The 15,203-nt window shown below is 54.3% G+C and overlaps 9 protein-coding genes across 9 annotated transcripts; 4 read left to right on the top strand and 5 right to left on the bottom strand.

Moving 5' to 3' along the window:
* Positions 1-91: 91 nt before the first annotated feature.
* BBA_01836 (major facilitator superfamily transporter) lies at positions 92-701 on the bottom strand (the record flags this gene model as incomplete). Its single annotated transcript, XM_008596933.1, has 2 exons — positions 92-391; positions 474-701. 2 exons carry the CDS (start codon positions 699-701, stop codon positions 92-94), a joined length of 528 nt encoding a protein of 175 aa, XP_008595155.1.
* A 1,286-nt stretch (positions 702-1,987) lies between these two features.
* Positions 1,988-2,764, top strand: BBA_01835 (ureidoglycolate hydrolase; the record flags this gene model as incomplete). Its single annotated transcript, XM_008596932.1, has 1 exon — positions 1,988-2,764. One exon carries the CDS (start codon positions 1,988-1,990, stop codon positions 2,762-2,764), a length of 777 nt encoding a protein of 258 aa, XP_008595154.1.
* Positions 2,765-3,164: 400 nt separating this feature from the next.
* On the top strand, positions 3,165-4,310 carry BBA_01834 (60S ribosomal protein L44; the record flags this gene model as incomplete). Its single annotated transcript, XM_008596931.1, has 3 exons — positions 3,165-3,284; positions 3,391-3,634; positions 3,697-4,310. 3 exons carry the CDS (start codon positions 3,165-3,167, stop codon positions 4,308-4,310), a joined length of 978 nt encoding a protein of 325 aa, XP_008595153.1.
* A 354-nt stretch (positions 4,311-4,664) lies between these two features.
* BBA_01833 (60S ribosomal protein L44 (L41)) lies at positions 4,665-5,496 on the bottom strand (the record flags this gene model as incomplete). Its single annotated transcript, XM_008596930.1, has 3 exons — positions 4,665-4,704; positions 4,802-5,079; positions 5,476-5,496. The coding sequence occupies 3 exons, from the start codon at positions 5,494-5,496 to the stop codon at positions 4,665-4,667; spliced, it is 339 nt and encodes a 112-aa protein (XP_008595152.1).
* Positions 5,497-6,392: 896 nt separating this feature from the next.
* On the top strand, positions 6,393-7,469 carry BBA_01832 (coatomer epsilon subunit; the record flags this gene model as incomplete). The annotated part of the gene is made up of 4 exons (XM_008596929.1): positions 6,393-6,786; positions 6,862-7,004; positions 7,061-7,299; positions 7,361-7,469. 4 exons carry the CDS (start codon positions 6,393-6,395, stop codon positions 7,467-7,469), a joined length of 885 nt encoding a protein of 294 aa, XP_008595151.1.
* Positions 7,470-7,772: 303 nt separating this feature from the next.
* On the bottom strand, positions 7,773-8,378 carry BBA_01831 (uncharacterized protein; the record flags this gene model as incomplete). The annotated part of the gene is made up of 1 exon (XM_008596928.1): positions 7,773-8,378. One exon carries the CDS (start codon positions 8,376-8,378, stop codon positions 7,773-7,775), a length of 606 nt encoding a protein of 201 aa, XP_008595150.1.
* Positions 8,379-8,779: 401 nt separating this feature from the next.
* Positions 8,780-9,448, bottom strand: BBA_01830 (multiprotein bridging factor 1; the record flags this gene model as incomplete). Its single annotated transcript, XM_008596927.1, has 2 exons — positions 8,780-9,079; positions 9,287-9,448. 2 exons carry the CDS (start codon positions 9,446-9,448, stop codon positions 8,780-8,782), a joined length of 462 nt encoding a protein of 153 aa, XP_008595149.1.
* A 691-nt stretch (positions 9,449-10,139) lies between these two features.
* On the top strand, positions 10,140-12,056 carry BBA_01829 (Cyclopropane-fatty-acyl-phospholipid synthase; the record flags this gene model as incomplete). Its single annotated transcript, XM_008596926.1, has 1 exon — positions 10,140-12,056. One exon carries the CDS (start codon positions 10,140-10,142, stop codon positions 12,054-12,056), a length of 1,917 nt encoding a protein of 638 aa, XP_008595148.1.
* A 341-nt stretch (positions 12,057-12,397) lies between these two features.
* Positions 12,398-15,152, bottom strand: BBA_01828 (RNA recognition domain-containing protein; the record flags this gene model as incomplete). Its single annotated transcript, XM_008596925.1, has 5 exons — positions 12,398-13,414; positions 13,467-13,630; positions 13,688-13,728; positions 14,740-15,042; positions 15,109-15,152. The coding sequence occupies 5 exons, from the start codon at positions 15,150-15,152 to the stop codon at positions 12,398-12,400; spliced, it is 1,569 nt and encodes a 522-aa protein (XP_008595147.1).
* Between the last annotated feature and the right edge of the window lie 51 nt (positions 15,153-15,203).

Below are 15,203 nucleotides of genomic sequence, written 5' to 3'. Positions count from 1 at the left end.
ATTATTTCTTTCTTTTTTTTCTTACCTTTTCTTTTTTTTTTTTTTTTTTTTTTTTTTTTTTTTCAAAAGATGAACCGGCAGAGAAAAAACTTTACATTGTCCTCATGACGCCAATGTTGCCATTTGTAGCGCCGCCGAGCGTGCGATAGACGAGGGCTTGCCAGAAAGTGGTGGAAAAGCCAAAGCCCAGACAGGACAGGCTGGTGCCGACGAGGCCGATGAGGAGAACGGTTTTGCGCCCGGCGCGGCGCGAGTCGGCGACGCGGCCCCAGAGCAGGGCCGTGACGAACTGGGCGGCCATGAAGCTGGCGTGCATGATGCCGGCCTGCGTGGCAATGGTGGAATCGGGCAGCTCGGGGTCAAACCATTTGAGCTGGTAAAACATGTAGGCCTATTTTTTTTTTACTCTCGTGTCAATAATTTTTTCCCTTCCCATTTATTCTGAGGGAAGGGGGCCATTATTGCAAACTCACTTGCAACGACGTCTGCACCAGCGGCTCGCTCAAGCGCGACAGCGTCAAAATGGCGAGCTGCCGCTTCTGCGGCATGTCCTTCCACGCAACGGGCTTTTTGCTCATTTGCTCCTTGGAGGCCGGTGCAGGGGCAGCCGCCGCATCGCCGGTCGCGGGCGGCGGGAGCACGCCATCCGGGTCTTGCAACGAGGGCCGCGGCGTGCTGCGGCGGTTAGGATCACGTATCATGGCAAAGACGGCGGCGTACACGACATGGCACGGGCCAGTTTACGGATGAGATTGATTTTTTTTGTAATGATTAGAGTATACATGGTAAGAGAGGGGGGGGGGAGGGACGCAAAAAAGTTGGTCATGATGGGTTGGTTGCTGGTAATTCTGGAGCCGTTCCTTGCTCGGCGGAATTGGACGGACTCGCGGGGTCCCGGGGGCGGAAAGATCGAAGGTGGAGGCGATGCATTGTTATAAGAGGAGGGTTTTATACTACGATTTAATATGGTTAGCCAATTGACAAAGGATTTTGGTACATGGCTCTCTATTGTTGCGTTTTCCCTTTTCTTGACCAATAGAAAAAATGTTTTGATAATGTCTTGCAACAAGACTGCTCGGTGGTGTCGGTGGTGGCGTCGGAATACCGAATCCGCCGCCCTGTGGTGGTGGCGTCACTGCAGGCAGTTGGGCTGCAGGGCGATGGAACGGGTCTGCAGCGGCGATAACAAGTCTCTCCTTTTAGCCGAAGCGAATGAGCGGCTTCGCATATGTCAGATGTACTTCGACGAGGAGCGTAATGTCGTCCCATGCACACAATTCCTCCAAAATCCTGTGTACCAGTGCAAGGCAATTGCAGACAGACTTGAGCAGCGCAACGAATTCCTATTGTTATCTGGAGATCGGCACCAAAAGTCTGGGGGGGGGAACAAAGACTGGACAGGCAACATGCATGAATGTCTTAAAAGTCTGTGCAAACTTACAGAGACGCTACGTCGCGAAACCGGAGCACGACGACGACTGGCCGTTAGGTGCAAAACACCAACAACAGTTTCCGATAGATTTGATGATTCTTTCAGAATCAAATAGCTTAATTAATCCATTTCATTTTTTTTATCATGTATTCCTCATCTTGTGCCGACTTGCGCCGTCGTCCGCCGCGTAGCTTGAGTCCGGCCGCCCCCGGAACCGGAGGGGCAGCCCTCGCCCAAACGGCCAAGCCAACGACCGGGGCTCTCCGCTTCTTCCCCCAAGTCCAACCCACCACAACAACCTCATCCAGGGCGGAGCCGTTGCTTCATTGATTGCTTTTGGCTTACATCTTTTGCATATAATCATGGACAAGATAACTCATTAAAAGCCAGTCCATCTGCAAACCACCTTTTTTTTTTTTTTTTCGGCTGGTAGGCATGACAACCCCAGGCCCCCCCACCATAGGCATTTTATATAACCTCATCTGCCCTCCTCCCAACTTCTCATCAAAGACAACGCCCTTTTCCGTCACAGCATCAACATCCTTCACACACACAATGGCCTCGCGCAAAATTCAAGTCGGCCACCTCGACGTCCGCGTCACCGCTCAGCCCCTGACCCAGGCCGCCTTTGCGCCCTTTGGCGACGTCGTCGGCAACCCGCGCCCCGACGTGCTGCCCACCGCCTACTCTCACCACGCCGCCACGCTGCCCGCCAATGCGGCCCCCGCGAACCAGGGCTTCGCGATCCAGTACCGTCAGGCCAGCCGTCTCGCCAATCTGTACTCGTCGGCGCCCAGCGGCGGGCCTGGCTCCCCCTTGCTCAGCGTCTTTGTCTGCGCCGCGCGCCCGCTCTCATCATCATCATCATCATCATCATCATCATCACGCCGTCACGCCGAGTTTGTCGTTTGCCACCTTGAGCGCCACCCCTTTACCACGCAGACGTTTACTCCCCTCGCGTCGTCGGCGTCGCTGTACCTTGTGATTGTCGCGCCGAGTCTGCCGCCCAGCGAGGCCGACGCTGATATGCCCGTCGCCGAGGGGACGACGACGACGACGACGCCGGGCCGGGGGTTGCCGAATCTCAAGGAACTGCGCGCGTTTGTGGGCACGCGCAGCCAGGCTGTGACGTATGGCGCGGGGACGTGGCATGCGCCAATGGTGGTGCTAGGGCCGCCGGGGACGACGCTCGACTTTGTGGTTACGCAGTTTGCGAGTGGTGTCGCCGAGGAGGACTGCCAGTTGCTCGAGTTTGAGGCCAAGGGACGGCCGGAGCCGCAACTAAGAGTGCAGATTCCTATTCCAAACACATCAACGAGGGAGAATCTCTAAGGAAATTTCAGGGGAGATGATATGATTAGCTGTCAGTATATAAAAGATAACCGTATATATGCGTACGTGTGCATGCCAACGTTTGGGTCAAAGAGGCATCTTTTCCCACGTCGGCCATCTAACAATACCCTTGAAAAGCATGATTTTCTGCCTATATCTACTCTATTAAATTCCATCAAAGAATCAGGAACAAAATATACGTAAGCTGCACCCATTCGTGACGCCATGCTATGCCCATTCACAATGTCCTCGACGATTAGTCATCTTACTGTGCGTTCAGCTCCCCGCCGCTGAAACGAAGCTTGTCTATTCTTCCAGGAACTGTTTGAAATTGTCGCGAGTAGTGGCGAAAAGGTTCTTGTCAATCTCTTGTTTTCCATCATACTCTGGCACATCCAGAATGGCTGCCGAAATCGTGTCGGTGGATGCGCGCAACAAATTGGAGGATTTGTCCGGCATCGTCATCCGGCCAGGCGAGAACCCATACGACGTCTTTATCAAGGCATGCAACGATGACCATGTACGTACGCTTGTTCGATGCTTCTCTTACTCGGATCAAAGCTTTACCCTATTCCAAAAATTCAATACATTACGCAAATTTAACCCAACTTTGTGACACTTTGTAGGCCGAAATTCAGGCTCTCTATCAGACTCATCGTGTAAAACGCAACGCCCAGCAAAGAGAAAAGTTTCTCTCTCCAGATTTTAAAGAGCTCGTCATTGACCAGCATCTTTTGCGCCTGGCGGACCCTTCCATTCAGCCCGGCTTCAAAGATGAGCGCAACTGTCTCGTCTTCTGGGCCCGGCCTCCCGAGCATGTCATTCTGCTCGCCGCAAAGGTCCAGCAGCTGCTTCAGCAAACGGCACCAGGTATCGCGCACTCCCAGTTCACATCATCTCAAAGGACAAGCTACCAACTAGTCTACTTTCAGATATTTGGCTCATGCCCGTCTACAGAATGCACATGACGACCCTCGAGGTCGCCTTTTGCAAGACGCCCGAGGAAATCGCCGCCCTCACCTCTGCCATCCGGCCCGCCATCCCCTCCATCGTGTCCCACACGCACCGCCACCGCGCCCGCCTCGTCAAACCCTTCTTGTCCTATGACCTCTCCGCGTTTGCCCTCTCTTTTCTACCTGCTGCTGGCGAAGAGGTGCTGGCGCACCCCCCGCCCCCCGCCGCAGATCTTCCCCCGGAGAGCGTCACGTCCGGGGACGACTACACGTACCACCACCTCCGCCGGGACGTCTTTGACAAGGTGCAGGCCGCGGGCGTCGAGGTAGGCTCGCGGTACCAGGTGCCCAGCGCGCACATCACCCTGGGCCGCTACCTGACCGAGGCCGACCACGACACGCCGGCGAAGCGGCAACGGTGGATCGAGGCCATCGATGAGGTCAACAGGTGGCTGGAGGAGAAGGTTTGGGACAAGCATGACGCAGCGTTTACGGGGGAGTGGATTGTTGGCCAGGAACGCGGACTAGACGCCCGCAGCGGCACATTGTGGTATGGCGGCGGGAGAACCATTCAGCTGGGTGAGGGCTTCTAGACACTGGCAGCGTTCCCCTGCAAAGCCAGAATCTCAACGTAATCCATATCAAACCCATGATAGAATTGACTCATAGACTAGCATCCACAATTGCATCTCCAGCACCATCTCGGTACAAGTCATAGCCGTACACGGTTTTGGTAGTTTTTTTGAATTTTTGTAGATTTACTCCATGCGGAGCTGCTATTTTCATGACATAGAGAACTTCATTTCTTTTTTATGATTCGTTCCCTATGAACCATCCCTCAATCGAGGACACGAACCTCCCTTCGCCAGTTTGTTCCATATGCCCAAATGCAAGTAAGGAAAGCACGAATAAAGCGTGAGAAACCCCAAGATACAGTTTTTCTGCATTTAGAAAACGAGAGCAGCACCCTTGGTCTTCTTGTCACCACTGTACGAAAAAATACTGGTTAGTGTGCTTTGTCCCTCTTGCGCTGCGCGCGAGCAGCAACGAAATCCAAAAGATGGCTGGGAAAAAAAAAACGTACCCCAACTCAAAGTGCTTGCAGCGCTTCAGGGCCAGCTGGCACTTGGTCTTGCACTTGACGCACTCCAGTCTCAGGACAACCTTCTTGGTGGTCTTGGCCTTCTTGTGGAAGACGGGCTTGGTCTGACCACCATAACCGGACTGCTTGCGGTCATAACGACGCTTTCCCTGGGCGAAAAGCGAGGCCTTGCCGGCCTTGTACTGGGTGACCTTGTGCTGGGTGTGCTTGCGGCACTCCTTGCCCTTGCAGTACGTGTTGCGAGTCTTGGGAATGTTGACCTGTACCAATCGAGTCAGTGTTTCGTTCGTTGTGGGGAGGCGCGATCGCGAGCAGCATGTGTTCTCGGGTATGGGATGCAGAGTTTGACGCTTCGAATATCGGTCGTCTGTCGTTCCGGTCGCACGAGACAGTCTTGTTCGGATGCTTCTTCGATATGGATTGACTCCAAAATTCCGAGCGATTTAATAAGCATTTATTCTGCAAACTTATGGTAAAGTAGTCGATTCAGTGGTCGTTGTTGTACACGTTGGCGTATAAGGAGATAACATGAGGTGCTTTGCTGCGCATCGTCGTCATTCGGGAGTAAGAACTTGTCATCGTGCGCCGCGGATCGTCCAGTCAATTCCGAGATATTCCTCAACGTCGAATCTGCATCGAATACCACGAGTGCTGACAGGGTTGCAAGCACATACCATCTTGACGACGCTGTGTGGATGTCGTTACGGTTGTTTGGTGATGCAGAGTTCCTAAGACGGGGCGAAATTTAGAGGTTTTGGTGATTTCTCGGTTTGTGGGAAACTAGGGTCGGCGCCATGCCTCATTGAGTGTGTGGCTAGTGCAGCATTTGGCGCGCCACGTTGTTCTCGCCAAAGACTCTGCCCCTCTGCCTCACGTGATTTTACATGTGGCGCAGAAAGCCGGTAGTGGGGCTCTTGGAGGACTTGATCCGAGTGGGTGACCTCGAAGATTGGTGACAATGGCAAGATTGGGTTTGGCAATGTCCAAGACTCTGTAGCGGTCGATATCAAGATGATATTTCGAACAAGGTCTTTCAATTATCAAAACTTGCAGAAATGAAACCCGTCTATGAGATGGCCACCTCATACTACTTTTTCAGCGATGGGCCACGGTTGAAGGAGCATTGATTGGGGGAAAGAACAGTCAATAGGTGACATCGAAATGGTTATTTTGGAAAACAACGTTCAACTATCCAAGTTGTTAACGTTGCAGTTGTCTGGTGTTGTTAAACGCTCTGATAGGAACCGGGCATTGGTTTCGATGTCACCGGTGGATCAAGTTGTTGTCAACCACAGCCGGCACGACGTGCGCTGAAATGGCAGCAATACATGAAACCAGTGCTCAGTTTGATCATTAAACGAAAAGGAACCAGATTATTCATTTCTACCCAACATTAATTCAAGAATACACCCGTGACGTGTCTCCAAATTTTCTCAGCATGTTCCGGGTAACAGCACTTTCCATCACGTGGAGCTCCCGCGATACGTGGTGTCTGCAGGTAAGACCCCACGTAGGTTGAGATGCCAACGACACCGACAGCATCTCCAACATAACCCACGACACAACCGCAACCATGGATCCCTATTCTGCCGAGGGCGAACTGATCAACATCCACAACCACTTCCACCAGGGACAGTACCAGGAAGTCATCGATTTTGACACATCGTCCTTTTCCCCCGAAAACGAGCTGCCGGCCCGCCTCCTGGTGCTGCGCGCCCGCATTGCGCTCGGCCAGGCGCAAGAGGTCCTCGCCGACATCAAAGGCGCCTCGGAGCCGGAGCTGCAGGCGGTGAGCGCCCTCGCCCAGCAGGCGCTCGGCAAGACGGACGCGGCCGTCGGCGTGGTTGAGAAGCTGGCCGCCTCGCACGCCGACAATGTCGCCGTGCAGATCGTAGGGGGCACCGTGCTGCAGGCGGCGGGCAAGTCGGAGGAAGCTCTGGCCCTGCTGTCGCAACACCAGGGAAGCCGTACGTCGCAAAATCTCCATGCAATGGGTGCATGTAACCAGTTTTGAGATCCGAGTGCTAACACAGTTTATGCAGTCGACGCCGTCGCCCTGATTGTCCAGATCCACCTCCAGCAGAACCGAACGGACCTTGCCGTCAAGGAAGTCACAGCCGCTAGAAGATGGGCTCAGGATAGCTTACTGGTCAACCTCGCCGAGTCGTGGGTCGGCCTGCGCGTGGTAAGAAGCAGGAAGCTCAGGGAGGAAATGTGCAAATTCGCTGACTCGGAAACTAGGGCGGTGAGAAATACCAGCAGGCATTCTATGTCTTTGAGGAGCTCGCTCAAGCACCCGCAACGTCGTCGATTAGCAGCCTCGTTTCGCAGGCCGTTTGCGAGCTGCACCTGGGCCGTCTCGAGGAGGCCCAGGCCGCCCTTGACCAGGCCATACAAAAAGCTCCCGAGTCGGCCGACGCGATTGCCAACCTGCTGGTGCTCAAGGTTGTGTCCGGCGCCAACTCGGACGAGCTGACAGAGTAAGCCATACCCCCGGACGGCGGTGTTTGAGGTTCACCAGTTGCTAACCTTGCAAAATAGAAATTTGAAAAAGGTTGCCCCCAAGCACCAGCTGCTCGTCGACTTGGAAGAGAAGAGCGCTGCCTTCGACGCGGCTGCCACCAAATACTCTGCCAAGGTTGCTGCGTAATAAAATGGACTACTAACAAGACAATTGATACAATGGAAAAAAGAAATATGATCATCATGACGTACGGCGTACCTGGTAGAGAATGGTTGAGCATTTGTGGTTCGAGAAGCCCTGCAGATACTCTACTAGCTGTTTATAATACACAATCAACCATACAATGCCATCTTATTGTGCGCTAAATCGTTCGTCTGGCTGAGGCTAGCTAAATCCTGCACAACCTTCATCGGCAAGCGCAGAGCTGGTCTCAGAAGCATCACTCTCTAATTCCTCGTCTGGTATCCAGAGCTGTTGCCTGATGCCCATCTAAAGCGCTGCGACCTCAGCTGGAGACCTCTTTTCAGACAAGGCACTCCCGTCTCCCGCGCCTCTTCTGTTTCTCCGTCGCTCTTCGCAGCGCACCGCTTCTTCGACCACAGCCGGGCCATTTTCTAGGCTCGCCTTATCTGGCATCGCCGTTTGCAACGGCTGCTCGTCCAGGCACCGCGCCAGGCTGTCTTGTGCAAAATACCGTTGATAGTCGAGAAACGTGGGGCAGTCACGGTCGACATTGATACCTCCGGTGCTGTACTCGCGTGGATGCTGGGATGAGGATTCTCCGTGTAGCTTGTAGGACGAGACGTGGGAGCGCATTGGGGAGGCGGCGTCGTCGCTGGCGGACAGCCGCGACGAGGACCGCTTGGTGGCGGTCGAGGATTCGATCCAAGCGATGATGGACTTGACGCTGCGGCTGGGGCTGTGGCCGAGGCAGAGGTCCAAGCGAGGAGCCTGACCGGAGCCGCGGCGACCGAGGTTGTAGGAGAAGCTGCCGGGGATGGCCTTGAGCTCGCGCTTACGGTCGATGATGCTGTTGGGGGAGCCGGTCGTGGAACTTGCGGCGTGCTCGGCAGGCGCGTCGGTAGTTGGCTCCATTTCTGAACTTTCGCTTGGTCTTGAAGATGAAAATGCTTGGAGTTTGTGAGCAGCGGGAGAGTAAATTGATTCATCGTTGCGTGGCTAAGTTCGGTCCCTGCAAGGTGAGTAACATGTGAGCAGCAGGCACCCGTGAGGAGCACAGTGAATGGGTTTCGACGACTCGTCGATATTTCCATTGTGCTAAATATGCCCGTATCAAATATCTTCTATAAGCCCCCCATCTATTGAATCGGTTTCATTTTGAACTCCAAACATCTGTGATGGTCTAGACACATGCCCAGTCCATTACGCTAGATGCCCCTAAGTGTTTTCTCTTGTTCAATTTCAGTCGCTTACACTGCCCGTGATTCCCATGAGAAAAGAAAACTCCCCCATTGTCCATGATTTGTACGAGCCGCTTATTTCTTCTTGGCAAATCTGGGAGCGCCAATGTCGCTGCCGCGTAGCTTGACGTTGAGGATGCGCTCCATGTTGGCGAGGACCTTTTGGTCGGGGGCAGCGGTGCCACGCTCAAAGTCGGCGACAATGGTCTGGGTGGTGTTGCACTTGGTGGCGAGGTCCTTTTGGGTCATCTTGGGCTCCATCTTCTGGCGAGTCTGGGAGATGACGTCGCCGACGGCCTTGCCGATGGTGTTGGGCTTGACAATGTCGTCGGAGCGGTCGACCTTGGTGAGGCGCTGACCTTCGCCGGAGCCAGTCTGAAGGGGAGCAAGTTAGCAGAAGAACGAAAAGTAAGTAAAATAACGGGCGTCTGATGAGGAAAATGATTTCCAAGCCACCGAATCCTTTGCGATGGGCGATTATAGATGGTGGACGTTTGGCCGCAGTGCCGCAACGGTGTCACGCGCGACCGGGTGGCGGGGTTTTCTCTCTCTCGCCTCGTGTGAACATGGGACAAAACGTACCGAGTTGGCAGAAGAGTACTTCTTCTCAGTGCTGATGGCGGTACCGGATCTCTGAGCAGCGTTGAGGGCAGCCTTGCCACGGACGACAGTCTCGCGGGGGCCAGCGCCGGGGCCGCGGACGCGGCTACCAATCTTGGTTTGCGAATCCCAGTCGTCAGACATTGTGGTGGTTGTGGTGGTGGTTTGGCGGGGGTTCAGGTTGCTGGTGGGCGGGATGGTAAAATGTTGGACCTGGTTCGAGGAATCGGCGTTGCGCAGTCGTAAAAACGTGGATGATTCTGAATGGAAAGGCGAGAGCGGGATATGATGCAAGGGCAGAATGGGACGAGATGCCAGGCCTTTCGTAATATATAATCCAAAGGTTTGTGACGGGATCGGGGTGGAGAAAAAGCGCAAGGTGGCGGCATCTTGAGTCAACCGGCGGGCGGGCGGTAAGAAGTGCACCGCCACTGGTGGCTTGTACGAATACACTGCCTGCCAAACTGCCTACATTTTTCATAAGGCGGATTTAGCAGCGCCGGCTCCGGAATCTAGCACATTCCACGCGCTAAAATAATGAGTATCTATTTGGCACCCTTTTTACTGCCAGAAGCAAAACGCTATGACGGCATTGCCCAGAAGCCGGCTCATGGCCCACCAAACAGCTCACTCACTCTTCAAGGTATACGTATGCTGACACACACTTCATGTGTTTGCTACACTCTCAGACTTCTGCCCAACAACCAATATGCAGCCCTTGTCGACCATGCCATAAATTCAAAATCAATGCCTTGATGGACAGACAGCCCTGGTAGACGCGTGTGAGCTACACTGCAGTTCCGGCACGGTACAGCCACCAGCGGCCCTGGCTTCCATGGACGGCATAGACGACTCACCGCTGTCACTGGCCGTGGTACGTCTCGCCGACTACACGGATCGATTGAGCCCGAATGGCCCCGGAGCAACCGTCGTCGCCGTGGGCCTCGCGACTTACTACTGCTTGTTCGGCAGCCGTGGCGATGCCGTCCTCGTTGCCGCCGCGGCAGCGCTCGCATCGCCCGAGGCGCTCTGGCACCTGCTTGCCCGTTATCGACAGCCAGCCCTCTGTAGCGTCTTGGCCGCAGCGTGCAGCGTGCTATTCTTGCGACTCATAGCACTAACGGCTCCTCAGTTCTTCACTAATGGTTCGGTGGTGCGATGGACGGAATCTGCAGGCAGCTTCTTCATCCCCAGCCGCACCACGCACACGCGCTTCTTCCCCAAGAAGCACTCGTTTGCGTATTCCTATCTCACCGTCGGTATCCCCGTCGGTTTGCGCGCCGAGATCAATGGCATCCTTTCCATCGATCCGCCCTCGGAGAGAGCCGTCCGCGGCTGGTGGACGCGGCTCAAGTCGCCGCTGTACGAGGTGGATGGCGCCAGCCACTTGGCCCGCGGACGCGATGAGGGCGGTCTACGCGAGAAGCTCAACAAGTTTCTCGTCAGTCAGTCCGTCGATCCGAGTGACTACCAACATGCCTTTTTGGTCACGGCGCCCAAGTTTTTGGGATATAGCTTCAATCCTGTGTCGTTTTGGTACCTTTACTCGCCGGACAAGGTCTTGTCCGCCATGATCCTCGAGGTTAACAACACATTCGATGAGCGGCGGCCCTATCTCGTCTTTCGCGATTTCGACCAAGAGACAAAACACATCCAGTCGCTTGATCCCAGGCCTTCCACGGACAACACCGCATCCAGATTCTCGGCGTCTTTTGAAAAGGACTTCCACGTGTCTCCCTTCAACTCCCGCAAAGGCTCCTACTCCGTGCTCGCCAAGGACCCTCTCGGCCCCGGCTTGGCCACTTTTCGCGGCTTGGACGTCACCATCAACCTCAGATCGTCCAAGGGTCATCCCAAGCTCGTTGCGCGCCTCGTACACCAGACCCCTGTTATTGACGTGGCCGAGATGACCGCACTGCAAAAAGTCTTTTTCATCGGCCGCTGGTTCTGGATCGGCTTCGCCACCTTTCCGCGCATTGTCAAGGAGGCCGCAATTCTCTTCCTCCGCCGCAGCCTACATGTCTGGTTCCGCCCGGAGCCGCTCCCGCAGAGTCTCGGCCGGCACGCCACTACCACCGAGCGCCGTCTTGAGGCCGTCTTCTGTGACTACCTACGCTACCGCGTCGAGCAATCGCCCGAGTCCCTTCGCGTCTGCTACATTCCCAGTGGCATCTCCGCATCCACCACTGAATACGTCTTTGCCTCGAAAGCAGCCGCCACAGCGACGACGACATCGCCGACCTGCGACGTCGAGATTCGCGTGCTCACACCCGTCTTTTACGCCCGCTTCGTCCACTACGCGCACGATTTTGAGGGCCTCTTCAACGAGCTCGCCGAGAGCTGCACCGTTGCCGTCGACAAACCCGACATGTTGCCGCACATCTTTTTGAAAAAGGGTGCCCTGCCGCTTCGCGCGTCCGGCCTCGCCGAGTACGCCGCTTTCAGGTTGATACAGGCTCTCCGCCGCACGCCGGAGCCGATTCGCCGGCCCATGACGTCCGCAGAGGACAGTCTGGGAGGGCAGGCCTCGACGCGCAAGCCGGTCGACATTCGCGGCTTCCGCATCTCCCCCATGGACGCGTATGTGTTGGAACACGGCAGCGACAGCCTCAAGAGCATGTATCGGTCCACCGTGTCCCGTCTGTTCCTAGCGGATCGATTTTTCCTTGGCAGCTTGGGACTACTGTCTGCTGTGGAATTCATGTGCCGTGCTGGCTTCGCATACCTCCTCGTGTCAGCTTTTTATCATTGATGGTCAATCGACATTTTTGACATGTCGCTCCAGATTCCGTCCCTCGAAGCTAGCAATCCTTAGATACTACACGGTCATGCATTCTTTCATGGAGACATCAGATTGCATTGATTGTGTTCAGTATGGTACATTAGAACCGTAGTATGGATTTCGCGAATTCAAAGCAGACGCAGTATTCCTTGCAGATCGCCACCCCTCGACGATGTAGCCGCGCAGTCCTAGCTCTTGATTCGAAATCCCAGAAGCTGCAAGTGTTATAGATGAAAGGAAACAACAATTAAAGAAGCAAGCCGCCGATTTCAAAAGATGAAATAGTAAACAGACCCGAGACCCGTGCAGCACTACCTGGCGTACGGGTGGAAACCTCGGCTGCTGCCACGGCTACCACCGCGATAGCTGCCGCTGCCGCCGCCGCCGCCACCGCGGCCGGGGTTCTTGGGTCCCGTGGGTGCGTTGGCCGGGGGAGCATCGTGGCTGCCTCGGCCATAGCCGCCAGGTTGGGGTTCATCATACATGCCCTCCCAGGACGTCGCATTGCCGCCTTGCTGACCGCCGCCCATGCCGCCGTAGCCTCCTTGACCACCGCCAAAGCCGCCACGACCGCCTCGGCGAGCACCCCCCGGGCCCTGCGGAGGTTGTTGTTGGAACTGGTCGAAGCTGTTGTTCTCAAAGCCGCCTTGCGAGCCGCCACCGCCGTTACCCTGGCTCGTAGGGCTAGCACCGCCTTGCTGCTGCTGTTGCTGTTGCATCATCTGCTGCTGCATCTGCTGCATCATTTGAGGGTTCATGTTGCCCATCATGTTGGAGCCACCCTGGCCACCACCGCCACGGCCCATCATCTGTTGCATTTGTTGCATCTGCATCATGTTCTGCCACATGGCCGGGTTCATGTTCATACCACGGTTCATGGCCATCTGCGACTGCATCATGGCAAAGTACTGCTGCATACGCTGGAAGTATTGCGCCATGACTTGAGGGGTCATGCCGCTATTACCCATTTGCTGCATGCCCTGCCCTTGGTCATCTACCTTTTTGAATTTGCCGCGCTTCGCCGCCTCTTCTTCTTCACGCAAGTTGCCGCGGGGCTGTGCACGCTTCACCTCAATAGGCTTGCCGTGTATTTCGAGAGGGATGCTGATGCAATTGTCGACACCAGCCTCACTTTCAAACGTAACAAAACCGAAGCCTCTCGGTCGTCCAGTGTCCTTATCCATCATCAGAGTGGCATCGATGACACGGCCGAATTGCGCGAAGAAGTCTCTAAATTCTTGGTCTGTCGTGTCTTGACTGACACCACCGACAAAAATCTTGCTCGTTTTTTCTTGTTCATCGCGAGGGATAGCCCGCTTGGGATCAATCTAAATGATGGGTTAGGGTATTGTGCATCAACTATGTTATAGCTGTACTCACGATTTTGCCATCCAGATAATGCTCCTTGACCATGACGATGTTAACAGTCTTGGCATCCTTGAATGTGAGGAAACCAAATCCTCTGGATCTGCCTGTGTTGCTGTCGCGCATGACGGTGCATTCAACGACTTCACCAAATTGAGAAAAGTAGTCTCGCAGGGATTCTGAATCATGTCAGTGGTGGCTCTCGGTCGTTCGTGTAAAAACACTGCGGAACTTACGATCTGTGGTTTCCCAGTTTAGACCGCCAATAAACATTTTACTAGGTTACACATGTTAGTAAATAGCTGCCTTAGCAAAGCATGCCGTCTGGCTGTGTTTTCGTGACGCGAAAGCAATTTCCCCAGATTTGGAAGTCAAGGCGGAGTGAGCGTGGAGGCAGATTCGCTGGGTGGAAGTGGGTATTGAACGGTGCTGGTGGCTGGTCTGTCTGAACTGATAAATGATGCCAAATATCAATATATACCAGAGAAATCATGGATTGGTGAGTAAAGGTGCTTATGCAGGGCATATGATGCTTTCGTGCAGTTTTGCGTGCTCGTTGTCATACTCAAGGTTGCAGCCAGATGTCAGTATGCGCTGGCAATAACCAGCGCCAACCAAGTAGACGAGTAGGGAGACATGAAAGCCAGATGGCTCATAACACGACCATCAAATAGAAGCAAAACGCTTTCAGAGCAGAAATTGTCGAGAATCGTTTTTCTTTTCTTTTCTGTTTCTGAGCTGTTCTTTCGCCTTTTGCTATCGTTGACTGTCTGCTTGTCTGTCTTTTTCTAGGCTCATATGTAACTGGAGCGCTACTCGCCATACTCTGGTTACAGTCTCTTGAGAGCTGCAAGCTATTTTCTTCGAACTCTATCAGATGTCTGCGTCTGAGAGCTATGATAGACACGAGTGTCCTATGCTGTCTATGCCGAAACAGTCAAGTCTTTGCATCTTCCACGAAACCCAGGCTCCGCTTCGAAGCATAAGAGACTGTGATTCCTTTCATTCGGCGCATATGTAGTAGCGACCGTAGCAACTATTTGCATGCATTGGCTGGCTGAACCAAGCTCATCATAGCGCACCAATGCCCAATTCGATGACACTGTCTTTTTGGACAATGAAATGATATGCTATCCAAGATTCGAAGAAAAAGGCAGGACAGCAACTGCGGCCAGCACACTTCGCGACCTATTGCCGGAGTCCAGGGAGAGGAAAGGGGATGGCAGACTGACTTCACAGAAATGCAAATTTGAACGCTAAAGGGTTACAAAGGCAGTAGTAAACTCACCCATCATCTTTGGCACTGGCCTTGTGCACCGTGCCCAGTGGAGGCGCTGTAAACTCAGGCTCTTCTTCTGACTGTGTAGGAGCGTGGTTGTTTGATGCGGGAGCGCCACCGCCACCGCCGAGATTGAAATCGACATCGTCTTCGTCGTCATCGTCATCACCTTGATCCATGGCGTTGCCGCTTTGGTTGTTTGCTGGCTCGGCCGAGGCAGGCTGCGCGGCTGGTGCGCTGGGAGCAGCAGGCTCGGCAGTTTTGGGAGGCTGTGGGCCAGTTGCACCTTTGGGAGCGTCGCCGTCCTCGTAGCTGAACAGTAGTTAGTTTTTATGAAGAAGATTGGGCTATTCCGCGACTGGCGACATATCAACATACAGGTCTGCAAAGAGATCCTCCTCAAAATTCTCTGATTCAGCCATGCTTTGTCGAGGAGGGACGATATCGGATTCTATGAGGAGATGTCGAATCTA

This window comes from Beauveria bassiana (genome assembly GCF_000280675.1).
Source record: "Beauveria bassiana ARSEF 2860 unplaced genomic scaffold BBA_S00004, whole genome shotgun sequence".
NCBI classification, from domain to species: Eukaryota; Fungi; Ascomycota; class Sordariomycetes; order Hypocreales; family Cordycipitaceae; genus Beauveria; species Beauveria bassiana.
The sequence above is the reverse complement of the archived record's forward strand: the minus strand, read 5'-3'. Positions and strand labels throughout refer to the sequence as shown.